The 25,377-nt window shown below is 43.4% G+C and overlaps 1 protein-coding gene across 4 annotated transcripts in view; it reads right to left on the reverse strand.

The window, feature by feature from the left end:
- The window catches only part of LOC119446030 (rab5 GDP/GTP exchange factor), a 36,774-nt gene that overhangs the window by 4,854 nt on the left and 6,543 nt on the right, over nucleotides 1-25,377 (reverse strand). For 3 of the 4 annotated variants that reach the window (XM_037710338.2, XM_037710340.2, XM_037710341.2), the window contains exons 3-7: nucleotides 11,197-11,363; nucleotides 4,685-4,803; nucleotides 3,522-3,648; nucleotides 1,955-2,445; nucleotides 494-730 (exon numbers count right to left, since the gene is read on the reverse strand). In XM_037710338.2, coding sequence (XP_037566266.1) covers nucleotides 494-730; nucleotides 1,955-2,445; nucleotides 3,522-3,648; nucleotides 4,685-4,803; nucleotides 11,197-11,363 — 1,141 coding nt within the window. Of the gene's footprint in view, nucleotides 1-493; nucleotides 731-1,954; nucleotides 2,446-3,521; nucleotides 3,649-4,684; nucleotides 4,804-11,196; nucleotides 11,364-16,971; nucleotides 17,295-25,377 lie in introns of those variants that run through there. The other variant, XM_037710344.2, reaches the window with a different exon arrangement.

Below are 25,377 nucleotides of genomic sequence, written 5' to 3' on the forward strand. Positions count from 1 at the left end.
GCACACACCATCATTTGCACTTGCAGTAAAGCTTTCCTGCAAGGTTCTTAACTAACCAATATGGGAGTGTGCAGAATAAGCATGTGTGCAGAACAACACTCATGACCAGGTTGAGCAAATTCACTCGGTTCGGTTGTATGTGTACTCTTCTGACGATTTCCTGTTTGCACATTGGGCCTCACGTTTAGATGCCTGCATGTTGAGCAGCACAGGAGATAATTCATTACATCTGTGAGTCAGGTCGGCGCAAATGAGTGAATAGCCAATCACATAATTTGAACTGACAAAAGAAAGAAAGAAAGAAAGTGTTTTTTGGAAACACCACATATGCAGTCTGAAACTGAGGACAGGTAAGGTGATAAAGAATTATTATACCAATGTTACACTTAAGCCAATGCATCCAGCCAGCACCAACCAGTGCCAAAAACAACATATTTTGGGCCCAGGGTGACTGTGCTCATGGCTTCCTCTGAGTGGCTGACGAGGTACTCACCCGAAACTCGTTGATGCGGCCGCGGAGCAGCTTTGTGCCCTCGGCGAGGCGTTCCTGCCGCTGCCGCATGTCGGAGAGCAGGGCCAGGTTGGAGTACATGAGGCGCAGGCCCTCACTGGCCCCCTGGTCGTAGCCACCGGGGGGAACTGCCTCGCCGGTCACGTAGCGCTCAAACTCCTCCGCAGGTAGGTTCAGGGACTCGGCCGTCAGGTTCTCAATGAAGGACACTGCGCAGCACTGGCCATGGTAGGAAAACGAACAGGCAAAATGTGAGGGTGATGAAAGCACCATACAGACAGGCTACGATAAGTGTAACGATAGTGTGAAAGTATTATGATGCCTTCCAGATGCTCTTCAGCACTAGCCAAAATGTCACTCCGTTTCCTATGTGCTAAATGGTAACAACAAAAAGCACAAAACGCTGTAGTACTGATGTTGGCTTGTTGGCATGTGACTTGTTACATGAGAGAGGGAATGCATGAGCACATGGGACAACAAATGAACACACATGAGATAGGACTTGATACCACAATGTGGTTTGATATCACTGCAGACAATGGGTCCCATATATCAGAACAACATACAACTAGCTGCTTGCACTATGTCACAAATCCCTTCCAAATATGGTATGCAAATGTGAGCAATGTTGCACATATTCAAGATCATGAATCGCCCCCCGTGTTTTAAGCAAACAGTCTTGTTCCATAATAGTGGCACTGTTAAAATGTGCAGCTGGTCAGATAGTTTGCTGGCATTATCAATGAATAGGCTCATGCAACTGCTGGCAGAATGATGAGCACCAGCATGTCACCTAATTGATTGCATACAGAGCCACTGAGTTGCTCTGTAGAAATGCATGTTGATTTAGCCCATAAAGTTGAATTGTGGATTGTTCAACCCCACAGCAATGACGACGCAAAGTGAACTGCCTGCACTAGTGGCCGAGGTGCTCAGATGTTGCAGCACTGACATCAATGTTACAGGTACATAAATCCTCGAGCCTGGTGACCACATTCCTATGGCATTATGATGCCAAAGTGCCCATGTGCTAGCCAATGCACTAAAAATTAATTTCGAGCTTTCATTTAGGATGCTGATTACAGCCATTGGTGCAACTGTGGCACGCGAGTCTCATTACCTAAATAGGTAATTCAGAGTGGGTGAATTGAGAACATCTCTGATTGCATGCCCTGTTCTTTGAGTGTGGTAAAATTCAAAAAATTCAAAATTAAAAATTAAATTATGGGGTTTTACGTGGTAAAATTCAAATCAACCTCAATCAACCCAGGCATATCTTGGAGGCAAGACGGGCTGTAGCAAACATTTCCACCAGGTTAATGAATATAATGTATATACTCTTTGTTGTGCGTGGTCCAGTTCAAACAAACATAATCAACACGAACAAACGAGTCCTAGACAAACAGCTGTGGAGAGATCACGGAGCAATTCAAAGGTTCTCACCAGGTTGGTGAAATAGTAGCCGGCTTCCCCGCTGAGCAGCCGGCTGGGGGCGCTGAACCGGGTCACATACTTGATGTTGGAGTGGAGCAGCGGAGGGTTGGCACGCAGAACAACATACACCATGGCTGGCAGGAACTCGTCAGCCGAGGCCGGCCGTGGGCCCTGGGGCCCCATGCGCAACGCCTCAAACAGCTGCTGACTGCAGCGCACTACACAGGCCAGCTTTTCACGGGGGCTGTGGCGAGAGTCCAGCTCAATTATGTGCGTGATGGCACGGTCGACGACATCACGCACGGGTGGCTGCCGATCGTCCAGCTCTAGCTCGAGATGCCGTCCTGCCACCCAACTCAGGGATCGGATGCGACGCTGGATTGCCAGGTCCTTCTCCTCGTCAGCTGTCGAGATGAACTCGAAGATGGACTTGTACGTCAGACTCATCAGGTAGTTCTCCGTCAAGTCCATGAGACGCTCCACCTGGTCGGGCTCCAGACCTACATGCAAGCTCGACTCAATCAGCAGCAAATAGCTTGGAGCAGCAATGGGTTATTTAGTCATTCTTTTTGTACACCCAGATGACAGCATCCCTTTGATTTAAGTAACTTAATCCTACTTTAGCATATGGCCAACGCTAAGCTACCATTTTGTTCATCTGCAACAGTGTAGTTAGTTGTGAGGCAAAGATCATTTGCACGTGATAAGACGCATACAAATGAGTTCACTGTTGGGCAATGTGTTTCCCTTCATTTGCTTGTCACAATGGCTAGACATACTATACGCATGTGATGTGTGTGGACTTTCTTAAATAACAACTGCTAAACAAAGTTACTTTGTTTATATGTGTAAAAAAATAGATGGCATTTAATGAGGTGTGACTTTACCAGCATTTATCAGATACTATGCCTGCATAATTATTTTACAATTAGTTATGTCCACTGCAATATCCTATTGTGCGTGGTAAGCTCAGACATGCTCCGTGTGTCTAAGAGGCCAAAGGAACAGCATTTCAGCACTCCTTTTAAGCCATCTTAAGTGTTCTACTATCACTAAAAAAAAAAAAAAAAAAAAAAAAGGAGCACTGCTGATAGTAAGACTGGTGTCTTACTGCGTGCAGCAGTAAGACACCTCATAGTAACGTATACGATGCACCGCAAGTGCTGGGCCACAAAGACCAGTATCTTTCTAGACAGTTGCTCGCACTACAAAGTGCTAGGAACAAAACTTTCAACACAGATCGCCTATCTGATTTTGTTACTGCTTCTGCGCAGACGAAGACACAAAAACACATTTTTACTTCTTAGTTGTCGCATCATTAAGTACACTGCTGGGAGATAATCACACACAAAAACTAACATGAACTTTAGAAGCAGAAATGGGTATTGTGCTAGACTGCACATTGACGTGATCAGAGTGCCAGGCTGAACTTGGCACACATATATTTTGGACAGAAGCAGCAGCTACGCGTAAGCTTCTGGAATGTGTCCACCTTCCTGGCTTATAAACTGTAAGGAGGCCTGCAATTTGTAACTGGCCAACACCACACAAGCAGTGATGTGGCTCTGAGGCGTACCTTGATAGTGAGCATGCGTCTCGAAGCGCTCGTGCATCTTCTGGTAGAAGTCTTGCACCTGGTTTGAGAGCTCATCAATTGACTGGTCCCGGGACATCTTGTGGATGCGGTCCACAGCTGCCCTGACCTGAAAACAAGCCACCGAGCAAGGTCACATACCGCACATGCAACACCAGGTGTGAGTAGGTAAGTCACAACAGGCTGCTTTTATAGCTACAAGTCAAAGGCCCTCAAGAATCCAAGTACGGTGCCCGGTAGGTGCGCCGTGAGCCACTACCACACAAGCAGGCATGAACGTGAGAAATATACTGTATCAACAGTGACTGCTTGAACTCTTCCGACTATATAAAATAAGAGATAGAATGATAAGAGATGGAATGATGGTAAATCGTTAACATAAACTTTATTAAAAGAATGTAGAATGAAAAACAACAAAAGTGCTATACTGGTCTATTTCAACATGGAAGGCAACTGTTCTGTCCATAGCAAACCTATATAACTTTTTCCACTTTTTCCTGCATTACTGTGATCTCCAATTTAGTATTAATGATCTGCATGTCAACTTGTCCCAACAAGAGCTATCACGGCAAAGCTGGAAAGATCTTGGATGGTTGACTGTGTACTCGCAATATTTGTGCTCTGATGAAACAGTGCAGCAGGATGGGTGAGATAGATGCATCGCACTACCGTTCTTGATCACACAGTGCAACCACAGGTTGCCCGAAGTGCCAGTGGCAATTCCTAGCCAGAAGCTATGAGAACTGTCTACGCCCCAAGCATGCAACATGCTGCAGTAATATCAATCAGGCCAGACTTGTTTCTTTTCAAAAGTGTTTGACAATTGATTGATTCATTCATGTGGTTCAGCATCCCACAGCAATGCTGTGGCTAACATGGATACCACACTGTAGGGCTGGAGTACAGGAGCATTCTTGCCTTCTGTCCCCATCGGAATGCGGCCGCTGCGGCCGGCTATCGAACCCTCGACTCCACTCTCAGCAGAAGAATGCCACAGCTGCTGATTAACGACAGTGCGTCTCAAATGAGAGAGTGGACACAAATGAACAGGAAAGGGAAGGATTTCTAGTTACACATCAGACGTGGCCTTCTGCGGCGAAGTGGATAGAGCCTGCTCCATCACAAGATCAATCAGCGACACTCACCTGCTTGATGACATCACAAGCAGCCGACTCTTTGAGGCCACGAAGGAAGTCCTTGAGCTCCTTGGTCGCAGGATTGCTCTCTAAACTGCTCAGCTGAAGGTCCTTGGAGCTCACAGACTCTGCAAAAAACAGAGACAGGCGAAATGACTTAGTTACCTCCACAAATCACCCACCCTCACTTCTCCTCTAATCAAAACTGTCGTCTTGCCATCTCCTAACATTATGCGTATCTTTCGTCGCTACATCACTCCATTGCGCATTCCTTAGTTTGCTCTCAAGTTTCTTTGTTATGCACATTATAAGTGCACATGCATATGTGTGAGAAGCAGGGCTTTTTTACAAAGAGCTTTTTCAAAGATTCTGTGCTTGAGAACAAACATCTTGTTGGATAACACTGTCACATTATCACCAGCACAAACTTGCCTCTAGTGAGGTGCAGATATGGTGACATTGCAAGCTTGTCAAAGTGCGATAATAATTAGCTACATTTTAATGTCACAAAAACCATTGGGTGAGCTCTTCTCTATTATATACCATTGATCACGCAATAATATTGCCAGGAGTATATTATAATTTGGGACACAAATGAGCAAGAGAAATAAGAAAAGCAGACATAAATCACCACATGCAGTTCCAAAGTAGACAGATGAAAAGAAAATTTGTAGAAAATGCTTTTCCTTAATGAGAACTGCATAATGTCAGCGAGTCTGTAACAAGAACCTGAGGATTCAAAAAGATATTGAAGCACACTGGCAGGAAGTGACATGACATAAAACATTACCAGAAGCATTTCAACAATTGGCATCTGCGTTTTGCTGTACTGCCATTGTCACATGCGCGAGTGCTCTTTGATTACACAGCAACTACACTTATGAAGAGGTTGCGGTTATTGACAGAGTAAAAAAACACAGACTGATGTGTTTTGGTGTTATTTCACCTTGACAATTGGTCAATGGCCACACCTTCATAATCAAGTTACCTGACCAGACAAACCTTTATCGCACCTTTGTCTGCAGCAACTGCACTTACGTGAGTTATAGACGCCACACTTAAGATTATAGTACACCCTTGCTGCAGCGGTAAAAGTAAGGAAAGTGTAGGCAGTGACTGCATTATTTACTGGCACAGTAAGTCAGGTGCAACAAAGTTGAGTGTCCGGTTACATGGTGCTGCATTACCAAAGTTTCACAATGTGTCGGAATACGAACAGGAAGGAACATTCGCAACGCTAAACTCACAACCTAAATTGTATTTTCCTGAGAGCAGGTGTATAAGTACGTTTCACACCAGGACAGCAAAAGAATTATGACATATGAACAAAGTACAGAATGCAATTGCTGAAGCATCCCACCGCACATTCCACAAGAAGAATTTGTACTTGACAAGGACGAGGCCATACTGACAAACTTGTCACGTCATCGGAATATTCCTTGCGCTTGAATGATTTCTCTGATAAGCCTATCTCTTCTTTTTGCAATTACACAAAGTGTTACTTCAGCACTATGAGTGTCCATTCCTGTTGTCTGTGTTATGATACACTGCGAAACACTGGTAATCAGCTGCAACACAGGGACCAATGCATCGCATGGAAAGGCTCTCCGTCAACGTGTGCTGGCACTTGTTAAAGCAGGTGTGCAAAGCAACACACCCTGAAAACGCAATGCTTGGAACAACAGCTCAGTCAGTTCCATAAGCCTTTACTTTGCTGCCACACATATGGTGGCTGTGCCAACTCATGCTTGTCAACTTTGTTTCCGCTTGCTTGACACATCATGTTATAAGCAGGCTCTTGGTAGTACGAAACCTCAACGGCAAACACGCAAGACAGATCATTTTTTTTCAGTCTGTTTATCTACAGCTTAGTGATGACTAACTGCTGCTAAGCTTTGAGCCTGAAGAACTTGCCCTGCACGTGGCAGAGAGCAGATATAACTCTTGCCCCGCACAACAAAATTTTTTGAAGCTGCACTCGCAGCATGTGTAGTGTTTTGCCGATGGCACATAAAGGCAAACAAAGATGCACAAATTTTTGCTCTCAAGGAAGTGGACACTGCACTGATTTCTACAGCTAGTACCATCATCTCTCACGGTGTTCCTACAACAGCCATGGTTAAATGAAGAGGTGTGCTTGATTTGCAAGTTATTATTCTACAAAAAGCGTATTTAACATGGCCAAGGAGGTCATCAGACATGCAATTGTTCAAGCAATAGCCTCACAAGCTGCAGTATTAACAAATATCTGAGCTGCCAAGCCAGTAACAGCAAAAAGCCAAGCTCCAACTATACGTAGCTAAAGTTTCAAAACAAACCAGGTACAATAGCAAACACGGGGGATGGCTGATAACATGCTCAGCATTGTGCCACAAAGCAAGCAAGGTGGAAATTAGGAGCCCCAATCCTCCGTGCCAGTTGAAAGTAGACATACCACATATATCAAGAATGGCCCACAGAATGTCTCTGCACCTTTATTCCCTTCAAGCGGATCGCCGTCGGCGTCGCCGCCCTGAAATACAGCAACTAAAATCATCGCCGCGCGCCCGCCGTAGCTGACAGCGCGCGGGGGACGCGCGCTCAAACCGAGCCTAAACGCGACTCTGACAAGAAGCGCCGGAGCGGTTCCGGCGTCCAGACGGCTGTCGGCGCCAGCCGCGGAATGCTTTAAGTTTCGGTTGCATTGAACGTCTGTACATGGTGGCGCTACCTCCTGTACCTTCGTGAGAGCTAAGCGGTGCGATATTATGGCGAACTCCGTTGGCGGAGTTGGTGGCTCACTGTAACGCTCCTCCCAGATGCCCTTATTAAAGTTTTTTTTTTAAGCTCTTTTTTTTTTCGGCCGAACGAGTTTTCCGGACTATTTTTCAACGAGCTCGGGAAATCGGTTGGCGACTGTACGGAGCGCCCTAACCTAACCGCCGCACGCTACTAGCTTCGAATTATCCGTAGAGCCGCGCGGGCCATTAAATTTCCCAGTCTAAATACAGCAACTGTAGCTTCAAACCGAGCCTTCTGACAAGAAGTTCCGGCGTTGTCGGCGCCAGCCGCGGAATGCTTTAACCATTGTCTCATGGTGTTATTAAGTTCTCAAACGCTCCTCCCCAGATGCCCTTCCTCAAAGCTGCTTTGTTTAGCACTGTGAGGATGACCAGGCATGTACAATAGTACTTCTTGGGTGAAGACATGAACAATGCAAAGGTGATGCTCTATGCACCTAGAGGCAAGCGCAGCAATTATATTCTACATAACGCCAATGGCAAGGATGTGATAGGACGTGAAAAAGAGAAGAATGCAAAAGCGAATGACAGATGGCTCTTTGAAAAGGAAGGTTGAGCATGGCACAACAAACAGACGGCAAGATGGAGGAGGAACAAAAACGAAGACAGAGATGTCACCGCAACAGAGGTGTCATGCTGTGCTAACACTATCAGCTGCCGGCAACAAGGGCAGCCACACGGTAGTAGCAAGTCATTGTTCATATTTAAATGGAACGAAGAAAAGGACAGCGTAGAAATTGCTGCTGACCACACTGCAACTGTCTAGCTGCATCTGCAGACACCTGAATGGCGGTCAGCAGCAAATGTGAAAGGGGGGGTGTTGGAAGGTAAAGGACAGGGAGAGAGGACAGACTAGTATCAATGAAACTATTTACATAATGTACGATGTGGTAAAAAAAAAGCAAATTAACAAAAGTGACTATGTTAACACAAGCAATTTGGGCAGAACTCATCTATGATGACTATCCAAGTATGCGAATAACCAAAAGGCGTCATGTATGAGGCATGCACTGCCGCTGGGCTCCTCTCTCCCTGCTTCCCTCAGAACACACTATGCCCTCTGGCAGTGCGCCGCTATGAAGTCCACATATACCCAAGTTGATGTCAAAGAGTTTAATTGAAGAGCGGAACAGACCCAGTGGCACATAACTGCACTACTTTTAGGATCGGCCCACATTTTTTGTTAGATAGACAGCCAGAAAGAAAACTGGTCTGACAATGCCAAGAATACTATCCAGATCAAACGAAAAAGAAAAAAAAAATTGCTGGCTTTCCCGTAATCAAGATGAAGTGTAAGCATGAAATGGCTACCATATGGCACGTCTTTTTTGCTGCCTGTGGTGCTGCCGCATTCAACCGCTTTTTTTCTTCCAACAGTGCGGCACGCTGGGCGTCGGTCGCTACTTTTTCTTCTTGTCGCGTCGAAGTGGTCGGCTGCAAATGTGCGGCCAACTCATGGACCGCTGGCGTTGAAAAGAGCACAGGCAACCCTGTCTCAGCGCCAAAAGATGGCAATCAAGTGTATGGTTCCCTGTATCTGCCTTTTGAACGTCGCTATCGGAAATGACAAATATAAACTTCAGCGTACTAGAAGTTACAGCTCGAGTGATATTGTGAACAAACATTGGGAAGAAATCAGAAGAAATATTTTTTTGTAACTTGTTTGGGCAGTAACTAGTATATGTAATGCATTCCTGTACAAAGGGTTAGTGGCCAAAAAACGCATTTTCTTATGTTTTTACTGGCTGCCCGGATGATCTCATTTTGTTCTCGCAACGATGCCCGGATGCTCTCGTTTGAGTGCCTAAATTACGGCTCTGGGTTTTGGCTCAAGGTCACTTGAAGGTCGCCGACAATGGGAGCTAAAAGCATTTCATGCTTAAAAAACGAGTTTGCTTATGCTGTCTTTTTGACAAATGGTATCTTTGCCTTGTTGCTCCCACGCTCTGCCTTGGAACAGTCAAATCTGGAGCCACTCTCCATCTGAGTCAGAAGCAGAAGAGCGCCTCAACTGACACGCCTAGAGCGATTGAAATGGATTCATGGACAAGATCTGCAATTATGCGACTGCAGCGCCGATGTCTCCGCACTGCACAGACCTGAGAAAAATTGCAACTTCCATTTTCACCGCTCAACAAACTGAAGTGGCGGGTGTCACGTGATCAGAGGTCGGTGAGATCTTAGAGCCTCTACGACTATCTCATCGGAGCGGCTCCGAGTGCTCTCAACCGGATGGAATCAGCCAAACACGCTTCGAGCACTATGTTTCAACCAGCTGAACATGGAGTCACGTGCCAATGTGCATAGAGCACTCGATAATAGCCAGCCAAGCATAACAAAAGTGTTTGTAAACCTGGCCCTACACACCGGTACTATTCAGTTTACATGGTGCACATGTGGATTACACATGTCTACAATTTCAAAAATATGTTTCGGTACTCCTTCAAATGTTTTTATATTGTCACAAAAGCAGCCACATAAATATTTGCAAAGGTGAATGTAGACCCATAGGCCCCGCAGTAGTGGATCCATGCCAGAAAAAGAAAATGCAGACAGAGTAATTACTGAAGGGAAATATGACACGACAACATGCACAATGTGAGTGCAAGTTGCTTTTCAGAGAGAGAAGAGTTGAACAAAATGTAAATTTTAATGTGAATGATACCGATACGTGGGGTATTCTATGCATAAATTGCTCAGTTTGTTATGACTGGTACAAAAGTACTACCTTCCAAGTGCCTTCATTAGTGGGGTCAGAAAAAACTCCATTTACAGCAGATGGGCAACAGTGCGTAAGCATGGGGTCGTTATACCTTACAGGCAAGAAGCTTGAATTCCTTTCTAAATCAAAAGAATTCTACAGGTGACTGCATAAGCAATATTTGCTCTACGTGTGTTGCGGATATAATTCTATCTTGCCTTTAGTTTATGTTCCTTTGGTACAGTGATTGCTTTCACTTTTTGATTCCTAAACATACATGTGAGCACATGGTTCAAGTAAAGATTACTTGAAAGACAGCGCTGTGCCCATGTTTCTGTGCCCATACATCATTATGCATATTTTATTTCGGGTACTTATAATTGAATGCCTTGCATGGGTTTACGGGACTCTTAATCACCAAAGCAGCTGCAGCAATGGAATTAAGGCTCGCTGTACGTGCTGCCAGCTGTGGAGGTAGCTGTGTAGCTTATAAAAACATAAAAGCTTAATCCAAGTAAGAAACAAAAGAGGAGTAGAGTTCAGTGGCCATATTTTGGACGTCCCCATCTCTACTATACTATCGAATGGAGGAAAGAAAGAGATAGAGAGAGAAGAAAAGAAAGGATGCTTGCTATAACTAAGGTATGACTGCAGCAAGCTAAATGGGGCCCCGAGTATTTTTTCTCCAGCATTAGTGTTGAAGGGTCAGCAAGGCAGAGAGTTGATGAGTTACCTAGCATTCATTACGAAGAGGCATGCCCAGATAGAAAAGGGCGCCCACACAAATAATGCATAGGCTGCACAGTTTTATTTAAGTGCCTCCTCTCTGAATGAGAACTTCAGCTGTGAGTCAGCAGTTGTGGTGGGATGCTCTTTCTAAAACTTCATTTGTTCGAGCTAGAATCAGTCTCAGACTTAACAAGAAGCGCTAAAAGGTCCAGCAGTTGGTGCCAAGTGGTAGTGACTCATGCTTATCTAGCCGCATCTAGACGTGACCACCAATGCCTAAAATGGATTAAAAATCAAAAGGCTCGTCGCACCTTTGACCGTGTTGGACCTGCGAATGATGCTACGGAGAGTCTTCGTCCGTTTCTCGGCATGCTGTCGCTTCTTCTCGGCAAACCGCGAGAATGGCGACGGTTCGATGAGGCCTGGCTGCGAGGCACTAGGGTAGCCTTCTGGAGACTCGCTGGCACTGCGGGACAGCCTGCAGCAGGCAGAGACCAAAAGCGCTCCTATTGAAACTTTCAATCGTAGGTCGGCACACTCATTCACGAGCGCACTGACTCACACTCCCTCCACGCTCTGACTTCACAGGCATGAAATAGAGCATTAGTGAGTGAATGGAAGTGAGTGAATGGACACGTGTATGAAGGGGAGTCAGTGACAATGAGTTTTAGTGGGTGTGAGTGACCGTCGGAGAGCTTGAGTACGTTAACGAGTGAGTGCGGGCGAGTGGTAGTGCACACATGCATGCGTTAATTCTCATTACAGTGCAGTATGAAACGACAGTATAGTACTAAACCAATTTAGGAAAGTGAAGTATTCTTTCAATACTCTGTTTACGTTTATGTAGCAGGAAAAGGTTCATTACCAGTAAAGTGAATGCAGACGAAGGCTTTTTTTCTAATTTCGTGCCTGAATGAAAGTGCCAAGAACGGCAGCGTAACATCACAGATTTCAACGTACTTATGCATGTTTGAACCAAATTACAGTGAAAAGAAACAAGTTAACCGTACTTGCTAAGTTGGGCGTTCAGTTCTTTCAGGATGCAGTGTGATCCTTCCTTATTGATAAACAATTACATTTCCAACAAACGCTGTTATAATCTGTGACATCCAGAGGTGTTAGCACAGGAACATCAAGCTGGTGTAGCACTTGTCTTTTCTGGCTTACCGAGTCTAAGACTAATCTTTTGGTATTTTAGAAGTGCAATTTACCAACACCATCTTTATTTACATTATATTCCCTCCTTGGTATTCCTTTATTATACAGACCCTGGCAGATCTGATAGCAGATGCAGCACGTACTGCTACATACAATATAGGCTCTAACTGTGACCGACGAGTTGCAAAGTCTTCCATGGTTTTGCAAGCATGTTCCAAGAGCTGCCATTTCTCACAACTGCTTAAGCATCATGAAGTAGAATGCTGGGAGGCAACTGTGCAGATTTTACAGCTGTGCAATGGTTTGCAATATGCAAATCAATTCTCAGGAAAACAGTCAGAATTAATAAACAGCACCCGCAGTGCATTGCGAAGTAGAAGTTATATTCCGGAGAATGACTAGTGAACAAAGCAACTTCCTTGAAGTGTAGACTCTCCGTTTTCAAAAACATAAAGCAACTGGTATGCATTATACCAATCAATTCTCAGCAAAACACTCACACATATATGATGGATGAGAGGAGGCAGTAGCACAAAAATGTCAACAACGCAAGTAGAAGAAAAGAAAAAAAAAAAGTCATTGGCATGTGTGCCAGCTGAATTGAATACTTGAATTGAATTGATAAAATCAGAAAGTGGGGGACATTTAACAGTATGACCACAGAAACAGTAGAAAAAAATGAAGAGAACAGACTTTTACCAAATAAACGAAAGTAGCCATGTACACAGAGCAGCTGCTGATTAATCTAAACTACAGCTTTTTCCATTGCATATAACAAATATATAGCGTATATCAAACTGTAAAATTTCCTTGAAATCCATTATTATTCATTTATTATTTTATATATCAAATTATTGATATATCAAACAATCTTGCGATCCCCTTAGAGTTCGATATATCCTGGTTCGACTGCCCTCCTTTTATTTCTTTAGAAGTACATTTGTTTCCACGTGGTCCACAGCAAGAAAGGAATTCCCATGGTACACACATTGCCTTTTTTTTTACAGGCAGCTGGATTACAATATTGATTTCCCTAACCCTTTCCTTTCCCTTTCTTTTTTTTTTTTTTTTTTGCAGCACGCAATCTGGCTGGCAGAATAACATTTTCAGCTGGAGGTGTCCAATGTGCGCTAACAATTAAGAAAAAGAAAGCTGATGGATGTCCAGAAAATAAAACTGACACTTACAACATAGCTGCCACAAGTGAAACGATTTAGCCACATGCAATTTTAGAAGGATGGTTTGCTGGACAATTTGGTATTGCATTCTTGAGGTGAGCAGCGTGAAAAACTTATTACAGAGGCAAGGACGACGGACGCAATGCTGTCCGGCAAATGAAATTTCATTTGCTGCACAATTGCGCTCAGAAATGCAGGCAAAACAAAGGTGTAGCTAGAAGGTACCAAACTGAGGAGACCACAAGCGTTTCAAAACTCGATTTTTGTTGAGACTGCAGGTTAATATCGACCACCTGGGGCTCTCTTAAAAAGGAGACTAAAGAGGAACGCAAAATCAGTTTTGACTAATAAATTAGTCCTTCAAGAACATAATTTTTGTTAATTCCGTGGTAATAGGTTAATTATTAGGATTGAGAAGGTCGAAGTTCCATTTGTTGAATCTTGCGCTGAAACCCCCAATGGCGCTACACCAGTGCAACGTCAAAGATTGCAAAGTATTTGTTTTCTGCACTTAGGCCCCTGTGGCAGATAACTCACTAATTCCAGTCTTCGGCTCCTCCAAAACGGAATGTAATCTATGTCAAGTGATAGAACGTTTACCAAGCCTAAGCAGACGCCATTCAAATCCATGACATCCCTGCGAGCTCGTGCGAGAACTTCAAGGCAGCGTTCCCACCCATTTCTTGTTCTTGCGTCCCTTCTGGCTTGCCAAGCCTCTGCTCGCTGGTAACAGTGTTGCTTTCTTTTCTTTTTCTTTTGCTATTGTAGAATCGTAATCTATTAATACTACAAGTCAAATAATTTTTATCTTTACTGTCCCTTTAAAGTGAGCGCACCCAGTGTTGGTACACGAGCATTTTACGTTCCACTCCCCATGAAAAAAGACCTCCTGTGACTGGGATTCAAACCACAGACCCTGTGCTATCAGCAGAAATGCCTTTCCATCAGCCGCTGCTAGACATGCATAGGCGTTCTACGCAACACTGAGTACTTTTTTTTTTGACAGATGAGTAGCAATGCAGAGCTAGGAACACTAGAAGGCTGCAGTGCATGACTAACTGCCTATGACAACTCATCTCGTTTTACATATAAGGACAAAACATGGTGCCCGAAATAAGTTTGAGAAAGTTTGCCTTTTGCATTTGATGTTCCCGCCAAGAGCACGGTGATTATTACTGCACCATAGTGAGACAACCCTGCTAACTATGCTTTGCTACTAATTATTTAAAGAAAGCAAGAAATTTTTTAAAAATACGATATAGCATCAAATGCTCACACGAAGGCAAAACACACCGCGCCCTGCAACTTCCTCAATGTCTAAAGTGCCACTGTCCTCGAACTGTGAGCACAAGGGTAAGAAAGAATATCTACTGAAATTTTCTATAAGTGCACTTGACTGGTATTGCGGGGAGTGTTTATAGTATACGCGGAAAACACAGATGAACAGTCCTGACTTAGTCATGTGGAACAGCTTCTCTCATTTTTTTTATTAATTTCAACAATGTTAATGTCCTCTGTTATTGCTCAGCTAAAATGCAATGAGATGCATGTTTACGTTTCTTTTCACAGCGTATTTTCCTCCCACTCCTTTACCACAAAGCTTTATTCTGTTTTAAACAAACTGATTTATGTTGCTCTGCCAATTTTAGATTGTTTTCATTATTGGAAAGAACCCCTTATTGTGTTTTCCAAACAAGTGTGTGTATTTGATACATCTGTTTGCTGCTCTTACATTATGTAATTTCAGCATAGATTCCAGCCAGTCCTAGGCAGAAAAAAGAGAGACAAAAAACATTTTTGCAAACAATACAGTATCCACTATTCCGAAGAAAAATTACACCAAGCTCATATAAAAAACTCAATCTGACACATTCTTTTAGACTGAAACAGTTGTTAATGCTTCGCTTCATGCCAAACCTATCCAGCCATGTACCATCTACAAGGTGTTGACATTCCAACAACAAATTATCGTCATCATCATGTCACTATGATGGCAGCATTAAAAAATATAGAAGTTAAATGAAAGTGTTGCAACTGGTATCAAAGATCTCCCCCTGTGAAAACTGATGCTCCAGCCACCTGCACAACATTGACAAAGGACAACCGCTGAAAGCAGCAATGGCTCACAGAGCAGGAGTTGGGGTTTGTGTCAGAGCAGTCTTGAAAGGCCCCTAAACCACCCCGAGTTTTTTTAAAATGATGCAGTTATAACAAAGTTACAGGCGCTTGATGAACGAGCACCTTAGGCAAGCAATGAGGTGATAGAAAGGAAGTGAAAGAAACAAAAGTGCCGTGCAGACATTGCCGCAGAAGTAGTACTAATGCAGGGAAGTGTCTACGTGACCAACCCCGAACCTCATGAAAGTAGTGCATGCTGGCGACATTGCTGGTGACACACAGAACACTTTGATGTCAACGTAAAATACTAATTAGTACTGTAAAATTGGGCTAGTTGGATTGCATTCATGGTTAAGACGAAACTTAGCGCTAAGACAAGGGACGAAGAAAGAAGCACCCGACGCAAGTGCGGTCTTCCAACTGCGTTTTTTATTCGCATCTATACCTAGAATATGTGCACACACAGAAGCAAAAAGTGAGACAGAGCTCGTGTCGTGCACTTCTTTGCTCCCTCGTTTTAGCGCTAAGTTTCATTTGTAACCATATAGCCACTAATGCGTCACCGGTGTAGCTCTGGGGCATACAATAGCTTTTCGCTGTCTATTATGCATGGCTGGTGAAAGTTATGCAGATCCCCTAAATTATTTTACGACCTAGATTTCTTGCTCTTCGCTAAAAGAATGAGGAATAAGCAGAGGTTAAGATACGCCAATGCATTCTGTTTCTTGAGCACAGCACATTTTATTAACGGCCAGAAAACAGTTCACAAAAGAGAAAGTGTACATCCTCACAAAATGTGTACACCTAATTTGCATAAAAGATAACAAGAAAATTGCAGAAAATCTCGGAGCTCACTCTCAAAAAAAGAGAGAGACAATAACACCACGAGACCGTAGAATTGTACAAAGAGCCCCTCTTTCTTCCCTTTACAAAATGATAACACAATAGATCTACAACTCGAGAATAATAAGAAAGAACACGAGACTGAGTGTCTATTTCGGCAATTCTGTGCATCAGAACATGCGCAAAAGGATTATGCAGATCAGACTATTTTGTGAAGTTGCTACTGGAATAAAGAAGGGCACACAAAATGTGCCACAGTTAAATACATAACACTGCGCTCCCGCCCTCGCCATTACAAGTATTCATAGGATGACAATACAAAAAAAGTTTAGCCACATAATCAAATGCACAAAGTGTTGTAACCAAGTGCAATATTAAGAACAAACTTTTTTTTTTTTTTGTTTAGCATCATCTAGAAAATAATTGGCACTAAGTATGCTGGTTAGTGATTTGGGTGCATATTAAACCCAGGTGGTCAAAATTAATCTGTAGCCCTCCAATACGATATCCCTCAGAGCTGAGTGTGCAGCTTCTGGACCTTAAACCTCTATGCAAATTTTTTGAAGCGGTCGTTAGAAAAGTGTGCACAAAAATGGCTTTAGCAGAAATACGAAAAGTAATGTCTTTGCTTAACTATCTCTCTTGCTGGTGTTGCTTTCAGATGTTTCAACAAGCACAATTATATACATAGCTGCATTCTCGTATTCTGACGGCAATGAAGTACTGGAATCTTAAGCAAACGATTTAGTTTGAAGGCAAAGCAGCTACTCGAGCAAAGAAAGCACTCACCACGAAGGCAGCGAGTAGCCTCCCCGGTCGTCCGCTTTTTCTTCAACTAGCCCAATCGACGCCAGCTTGGCATCACAGTCAAGCACGACAAGAGAGACAAGGCTCCTCAAAGCCCCACGCATCGGATAACCCAGACAGCGACAGCACGACCTCGCACACCTGCGTCTCTCATCCGTCTATCGGCACGCCTGCTGGCGGTGGCCGTCTAAATACTCCACAACAATGCCGGAAGCTGCAACAACGCAGGCGGTGCCACGCCAGCCTTTTTACGCTGAAATCGCGTCGCTTCTCCACTGCCGCTGCGAAACCCGCCGACTCTGGGAGGCCGACCCCCAACTGTGCTCGAATGCTTTACGCACGGAAAGCAACAGCTGCGTCGCAGAAGAGAGAGAGAGAGAGGAGAAAAGAATGATGAGAAATAAAGAATGCAAACAGAAAGGGAGGAGAGGAGCACTTGTAACATGCTGTTGCTAGGACGACTCTGGTCACAGCTGTTACGTCACTACGATGGCAGCTGTTACACACCTTTCGCCAGAGCCTCTCCCGAGAGGCTCGGAAAGCGCACATGCATGCGCAGGATTAAAGCTAAGCCGACAATGCAGATAACACCTTCACTAAAACTCAGAGGCAATGTGCTGGGAGAAAACCGAGGGAGGGAAAGAGCACACAGATGTAAAAATGCCGAAGAGGTCATACAGGTTGCAAGCACTCGGACTGATGAAAAAAGTGGAAGCATACGTTCTCATATCGAATGTAAGAAGGTGGTAAAGAGCCTGCCGTGTTTTCAGCAGCTGCATTACTATGCCATCCTCATTCGAGTCAATTTAATAAGGTTGCTAGTATTTTGTATGCTGTCATCTAGACAACATTCATAAAAAAAAAGAAAAAAGGTACCAGAATAGGTAAATGCGACTGAGAGGCATGAAAAAGTGGGACAATGCACAATGACTTTGGACTAGGGTTGTCGAGTACATGTTGTACCAACATTTAACCTTAACAAAAACAAACAAACAAAAAAAGGGACGCAAGTAAGCAACGTGAGTTGGGACAAAGAGCACATCTGTCATCATGAACAGAAAAGCGATCCGGAGCGTGGCTTTCTTCAAATGGAGTAAGTGGGAAGGCCACAGCCACTGCAGCCCAAAAGTATTTTTCTATGCACCTCCCACCACTGTTTGCACCGTTCGAAATGAATCGCTGCGAGTTAGGAGACAGTGTAGTGAAAGGCATGTTTACAGGAAAAGCAGTCTCATCTATCATGTAACGTTTTTGGAAGCTCAAGGCAATACTGTACTTGCAGCGAAGAACCTGATGCAACAAAGCAGTGTACCTTGCATCCTAAACCTCCCTCTATGAACTAGGGTGGTTGCTTGGGCTAGTTGGTAATTCATGGTAAAAACGATGTACAGTGCGAAGGACAAGGACTGACAGAGACGACAAACACTGCGCTGACTTCCAACAATCATTCGGACTGATGAAAATTGGAAGTCAGCGAGTGTTGGATTGTTGGAAGTCAGTGCAGTGTTTGTTGTCTCTGTCAGTCCTTGTCCTTCGCAGCTGTACGTCGTTTTTGCTGCCTCTATGGTTTTCTTACCTACCACCCACCTCCAACATGCACATGACAAAGTCAGTTCGCAACATAAATCTCGCATAAAGCAATACAGAAGAATTAGCCATCAAAAAAGTTAAACATGCATGAAAAAGGAAGACAGATGAACATAAAGAGAAAGCAGCAACAGAGTAAACACCCTGCTCTAAAAACAGTGACTAACAACTGCCACTCTATTGCAAGTAAACTGAGATATAACGAACTTGAACATAATGAAATTCTCAATATGACGAAGTATTTAACATTTTATAACTTCGTGTTTACAGAACACCATGTATTTAGAACCTCAATATAACGAAGTGTGTTTACACACGAATAAAATATAATGAAATTTCACTACTCCCGCGAAGGAATAACGAGACAATAAGTGGAAACTTCCGAGGACGCACATGGTCAAATGGTCGAATTACAAGTCGCTGCTTGCAAACGCACCTATCAAATCGTGTGCCGGGCGCCCACGAGCAACTGCTGAAGTGGAGCAGCGTCATGTTCCGTTTGAAGTCTAAGTGCGACAAGAATTTGGGCCTCTTCGATTTTCCACTTCTGGCTATCCGCGGGCTGCCAGAGCCAGCCAGAAGGCCTTCGTTTTTCTCGGATTGCTCCGCCCACCGCGCCTTCGTTTTACTCGGCTGGACGCTTCTGGCTACCCGCGGGCTGCCAGAACCAGCCAGGACGATTTTGGTCTGGCTGCTCTCTGGAAGTTCTCTAGCTAGCAGACGCCAAAAATAGGCGATCAGTGCTCGCCACCACATTTGTGGGGACTTGACAGAGTGCAATGCGGGCGCTTAAGTTGCGTGCCCTGTTCTAGATGTGATCTGCCATGTGCGCCAAGAGTGGGTGTGCCGAGATGGCGTGGCATCATGTGCGGTGTCTTCCCACGCATTTAGTACTGGAGGTTGCGCAATCTTGAGTTTCGGAGACGCGCTGAAGCGAAAGGCAGGTGAAGCATTCGCTCCCCGCTGCCGGAGCTTTTTATGATAGAGTCGTCCCACTGTGGGTGACACCATAAGCCGCGGGGGCGGAGTGGACGCGAAACCTTGCCTGGCTTCGCTTCGTACCCCCGATGTGAATGGTTTCATGCCGTCGACACGGCATGATACCGTATCTTTCGTCGCCGACTCTCAAATTCAACAAAACGACTTTTTTTGTCAATTAAATTTGATTTTTCCGATTTCTCGACAATTCGGAAATTTTGGCGGCGCTTTCCGTGTAGGAAAAGTCTATCGGCGACTGTACTGGACAAAAGATCGAATTTCAATGTAATGAAATTTTGATACAACGAAGCAAACTGCCGTTTTTACGGACTTCACTGTAGCGAGGTTTAACAGTATTAGCAAAGACGGGGTAAAGGGGAAGGATATTAATCCTCAGATGACAGGATCAGCCCGAGACTTTGCTCTGAGTTCTTGCTGCAGATGCACATTGTTTTTGATGAAAACACCGCAAGGGCAATCAGGCAGCAGATTTAATGCAACAGCACTCTCTGTTGCTGCAGATGGTCAAACTTAGACACTAGCCCCTTTTCTGGCTTACATTTGACGGTTCCCAAGGCCCAGTTATTTGTGGTGCTACACATATATTTGCTGCCGCATTTATGTTTAGGAAGGAACTTGGTGAAACAGAGAAAGATGGTTAAAAAAATGCATTAGTCAAGTGCTATCAACCCATCCTTAATTGCCAAACTTGCAGGGTGCGAAATTTATTAACAGTCAGCCACTGTCCACAGTCACCCAACCCCTGAGAGCCATTGAACAGGAAATGACAAGAAACAAAAACATGTATCTAAGGTCAATGACTTGCTGTTCGAAATAACAAATGGTTCACAGTCTGGTTCCAACAGTTCATGCACTTTCTAGACTATACTCATCACCAGCGCAGCAGCTGCTTTCATCCATAAACTTGTTTTCGTTTCTTTTTATCTTAACCTCGACTGCATGCGCATAAGCCCAGCAAAACAGGATGTGAAGAGAATGGTGCTTGACCAATAAGAGATACAGATAACGCCTTTGCACTGTAGAGAGAAATATTAATTTTCACAGACATGTCAGTGCTCTGCGATAATACCATAGTGAAAAAAGAAGCACTAGGAATGCAACTGCATCAGCCAACTTCTGCATTTGTTAAAATTTGATAAATACGCAAAGTCATATCAACGCAGCAAAAAAAAAAAAAAAAGACAGTATTACATACTGACAATGTCAAATTACATACAATCGTTTCGTTTCTGCTTATGGTAGCGAATGCATGAATTGTAACATGCTTAAGCTGGCAAGACAAGGGCTGTAGTGATGGAAGAGAGATGCTACAAATGCAAACACCATGAGGACAAGTTATAAATGGAAGCCCTCACTTTTATAAGAAGCTCTCACCAAAGAAAATAGAAGGAATGCACATGAAGTGTACATTCCAATGTCAATACATACTGACGTCAGTAAGTTGCCAATTAATGTTCACATTCCAAATGGATGTTCCCTATCTGATGACTTGGATAGGATAGCATGTGGACTAAAAGTAAATGAATTCAGATGTGAGAAGAAAGTGTGATTTCCCATGAGACAGATCTGGCCATGCATGCTGACTGGATGGTTCGCACCACACACGATAAAGCAACTGTCGTGCTTCTATGAATAAAATTTTGCTGGCTTTGAAGGTGTTCGAGTAAGTAAAGTTTTTTATTGTACCTGGCAGCACGCAAATCAATGCTTCCACCAGACTGTCACAACACATACGAGTGAAGGTAGTTAGTTATAAGTAATTAAAAGAATAAGGGGAACTGAGTGGCTACATTTTTTGGTTAGTTACAAGCACGTGCAGCCAACATACAATGAAGCCAAGAAAATCATAGGGGAATATAACTGTTCATTTAACTGAAATGTAGAAATAAAGAAATTATAAATAAGACAGAGGATGTTCCGCATGTATTGCCACGGCTGTGGGTGGTGCTGGCTTAACACTCCGAGGGCTAGATGTAGTACACATACACAAATACCTGAGAAAAGTGTACGGGAGTACGGCCACTGGCTTTGGCTCGATGGAAGTACATTGCACATATAATGTGGAAGATGTGGGTTTGGCTCTCACCTGTGGCATGTTAACTTAAAGAGTTAACTTACCCTACGCTTTTCCTGTCTTCGTTATCTGTTTGCTTCTCGTGGCGATTGTAACAAAGTAATTTTTGCATTCTGCCCCACTGCAATATGGCCGTCACTGTCAGGTATTGAACATGTGACCCTATGCTAGGCAGCAGAATGGTAGCAGCAGTAGCTGGAGCAGTCAGGTACCACTGCTACCATTCTGATGGCACATTCCTGATGGCAATGGGGTTTTGTATATTGAGAGTGTACTGCTGAAATGCTCGCGCAGCCCACTCTTGCCCTGTTCACTTACCGTAACGTGCACGAGTGTCATCCATTTAATAAAAGTAATGCATTTCAGACATTCCTGACAAACGAACATTCCACATGAAATAACATTTATGAACTGTCAAGACACTCTTATGACGCGAGTAGTACATATAAGTATGATACCAGCTTCCGATGGAAACGAGGCCCCCAGCCGTGTCTGTGATGACATCACGTGTCAAGTGTAAGGCAGAAGATGGAGGGTGCAACTGTGTAGATCTACGAATTATGCGAGTCTATGAACTAAAGCACGAATAAATATGCACCAGGGTAAGAAAAAGGTAGCAGAAACGACATGGGATGCAGCATTAAGTACAGCACTGACTGTTCCTTTTACCACTCTGGTTTCCTTTCTATGAACAGAGATATAAATACAAATTTTTAATTTTACCCCATAGTTACCACACCTTTCAATTAAGCAATAACAACCATAAAGTAAATTTTCCCAAAGGTTTCCTTGCTTTCAGCATCTGATGTTATCTTCGTAGACGACAGTTACTTGACTAAATATTGAGCTCTTCAGTTCCTGATTTATCTTGCACATGTGCTCAGAGAGAGAAAATATGGACTTAATAAATTCAAACAGAAAAAAGAAAGTAGGAGAAAGAAATGCAAACAAGACACAAAACTGCACAGCACTTGTCCATGTTTTTATATTTTGCACACCTTCAATTAAGTATTTAGATGAAATTTCACTCGCCACTTCATGGGGATAATTTTTTCAAATCGAGCTTAGTTTTCTTAGTAAACGTCTGGTTCACTGATTTTGTTGAAGCTCAAACAAGCTGTATAACTACCGATCCTGCTCTTCAGCGCTAGCTTTCTTCAAAGAGCAGCATAACAAAGCTTTTAAGAAGCAGCCTACAGAAAGCGCACAACTTCATATGACGGTCTGACACTGCAGGAATTAAGAGTGGGTGCATTTGATATTCGAGCATAAATAGAATCAAACATTATTTGCCACATTATGCGGGCACAGAGATCCAACGAATAATACAGAATATAGGTACTAGACACGGCCCCGCCTGAGCATCAGTGAGCTTTCCCAGTTCATTCACTGCAGTGGCTGCAGTGCGAGGACTGCTGAGGTTACCTCAATAATGCATACTACGTCAAAGCTCCCAGAGAGGGCAATTGCCAAGCCTTCACAATGCATGTCTCAAAAAGATGCTCATGGTTCTCTTAAGTATTTGTGATCTTGAGCCATGACAAGGCTGACAAATGGATAGTTCTAGAATGACTAAGCTGCAGTTGCTGGCACATGTCATCAGCCCCAGAAGTTTTTAGTGTCAACGCACTGTGAAACAAATGAACTTTCTCGCCGTTTGGATACACAGAAGAGAGAGTAGAGCAATGGGCATATAAAGCGTACAACAATGCATTGGTCAAATATATATTCGTCTAGACTGCAACTACGAAACATATACTGTACATCCAAGCTTTACAAATTGCACCGTTTCATTTAAGACAACCCATACGTACATTGTAAACTTTTGGCACTGATAGTACTTTTTTCAGTGCAATACGATAGTCAAAATAAAAAAGTTGTAAAAATTGGCACTCTACTTCGTTACATTGAAATGCCCTAAAATTGATTGTATATATTTCAGAAAAAGAAAAATCTGCATATGAGTGCACTTAATTTGACCATCTGAACACCAGCGCTTGTGGTAGCCTCAGCCTTCCTTCGTGGCAATGGTGAAGTTTTGTTACATTGAAATTGTGAAATTGTGGATAAGCCGGCTTCCTCACATTGAGGCTAAAAATATGTGATGCTCTAGAGACATCAAGTTAAGAAAAGTAAAATGATTCGTAATATTGAGGAATTTTGTTACACTGAAGTTTGATACAGCAAGGTTTAACTGTAGTAGCACTGCAGCTACCATTCTCATTATATGCATCCTAAAACAATCAATGAAACTGTTTGTGAAAGCACAAATATAGCGCACTCCCTAATATGCACCCGAACTGTAGGCCGGTGTGCAGCCGGCCAGCAAAGCTTGCACGCAATGCACTCTGGTCTAGCAGTTCCGGTGCAAGATAGGACATGATCTAATCCTGCGCCGACAGCGTCAAAGCGCGCCGAACACCGGCAGGCACGGTGGCTGTGCACTGATGCTAGACTAGAGAATCCACTTCTTACTGGCATAGCATAACTGTGCCGGTGGGGCGGGCGCACGTTACACTGGACTATATCTACGCCTTGCATGCTGCTTCTTTACTATTCTAAGGTGTAAATAGCAATAAAGGCAGAGTTACTCAATTGTTTACGAAAGGTGTTTCAGCTAACTTGTGCTAAGCTTTAAAAATTCCATGTGTGTGCTATGAATATGCAACTAGCTAAGGCACTCAAGGTCTTAAATGCTCTACTCAGGTTCTTTTAAGGACTTCTGAATTGTGCAACTGACTGAAATTTGCAGTAGGTTGCATCACATTATTGTATTTTTTTCTCACTAACTTTTTTTTCTTTCTATACCATTTTATTCCCTTTAACTCTTTCCCCAGCACAGGGTAGCGAGCTGGTACTTACACTGGCAAACCTCCCCGTCTTTCCCTCCCTTTTTTTCTCCTTTCCTTGTATACCTGTCTACTTCTTGTATATTTTGGTGCAGCAACAAATGCTTTTTGGGTTGTTGCAGACAGATGCAGAGTTCATGTACTGCTACTTTTCTAGTTATTTTGAGCAAGGGCTTGTAGTAATCTAGTTAGATTATCTCCCTCATGCATCATTTAATTCTGCCAGTTGAAAATTTCGTTTCCAACACATTTGTTGCATCTTAAGCAACATTAAGACAGCAAGCAGAACAGGTTTATAATCCTGGATTTTTCAATTAGTTTTATCCCATCGCCAAATACGAATTCCTCGCCTGGATTACCAAAAATATTTGAGGTGCAAAAACCAACAGACTAGCTTGCATACATTGTTTTTACAAAACAGCAAGACACTTCATTACTGTAAAAACCAAGGAAGGGAGAAAGCCTGCTACATGACGGCCTACACATGTCACAGCAAACACACAAGCTCTGTTTGTGTGTTTGGAAGAGATTAACACATTTTCGAGCCAACATTCTATCATGAGCATCCTAAGGTGCATGTGAGGATTATTTCCATTAGTGTTTCTGATTCCGAGAACTCTTAAATGCATGTATAACTGTTAGGAGTGTGTCAATATTCATAAATTTCAAATAAGGAAATCGAATGGTCACTATTTGCAAATACGAACATTTTTCAAGTAGCTTTCAAATATTCCAGAATTGTCAACTGTGCCTAATCAACCTTAAAATTGGAGCAAAAGTATGATACATTTCATCCCTGTGGTTAGGAATAAAACGTGATACGTGGTGGAGCAGGCCATGTCCCTCGGAGAGCCAGGCTTTACCGTCTATACAGTGATC

The sequence above is a fragment of the Dermacentor silvarum genome, chromosome 3 (genome assembly GCF_013339745.2).
Source record: "Dermacentor silvarum isolate Dsil-2018 chromosome 3, BIME_Dsil_1.4, whole genome shotgun sequence".
In the NCBI taxonomy this organism is placed as follows: domain Eukaryota; kingdom Metazoa; phylum Arthropoda; class Arachnida; order Ixodida; family Ixodidae; genus Dermacentor; species Dermacentor silvarum.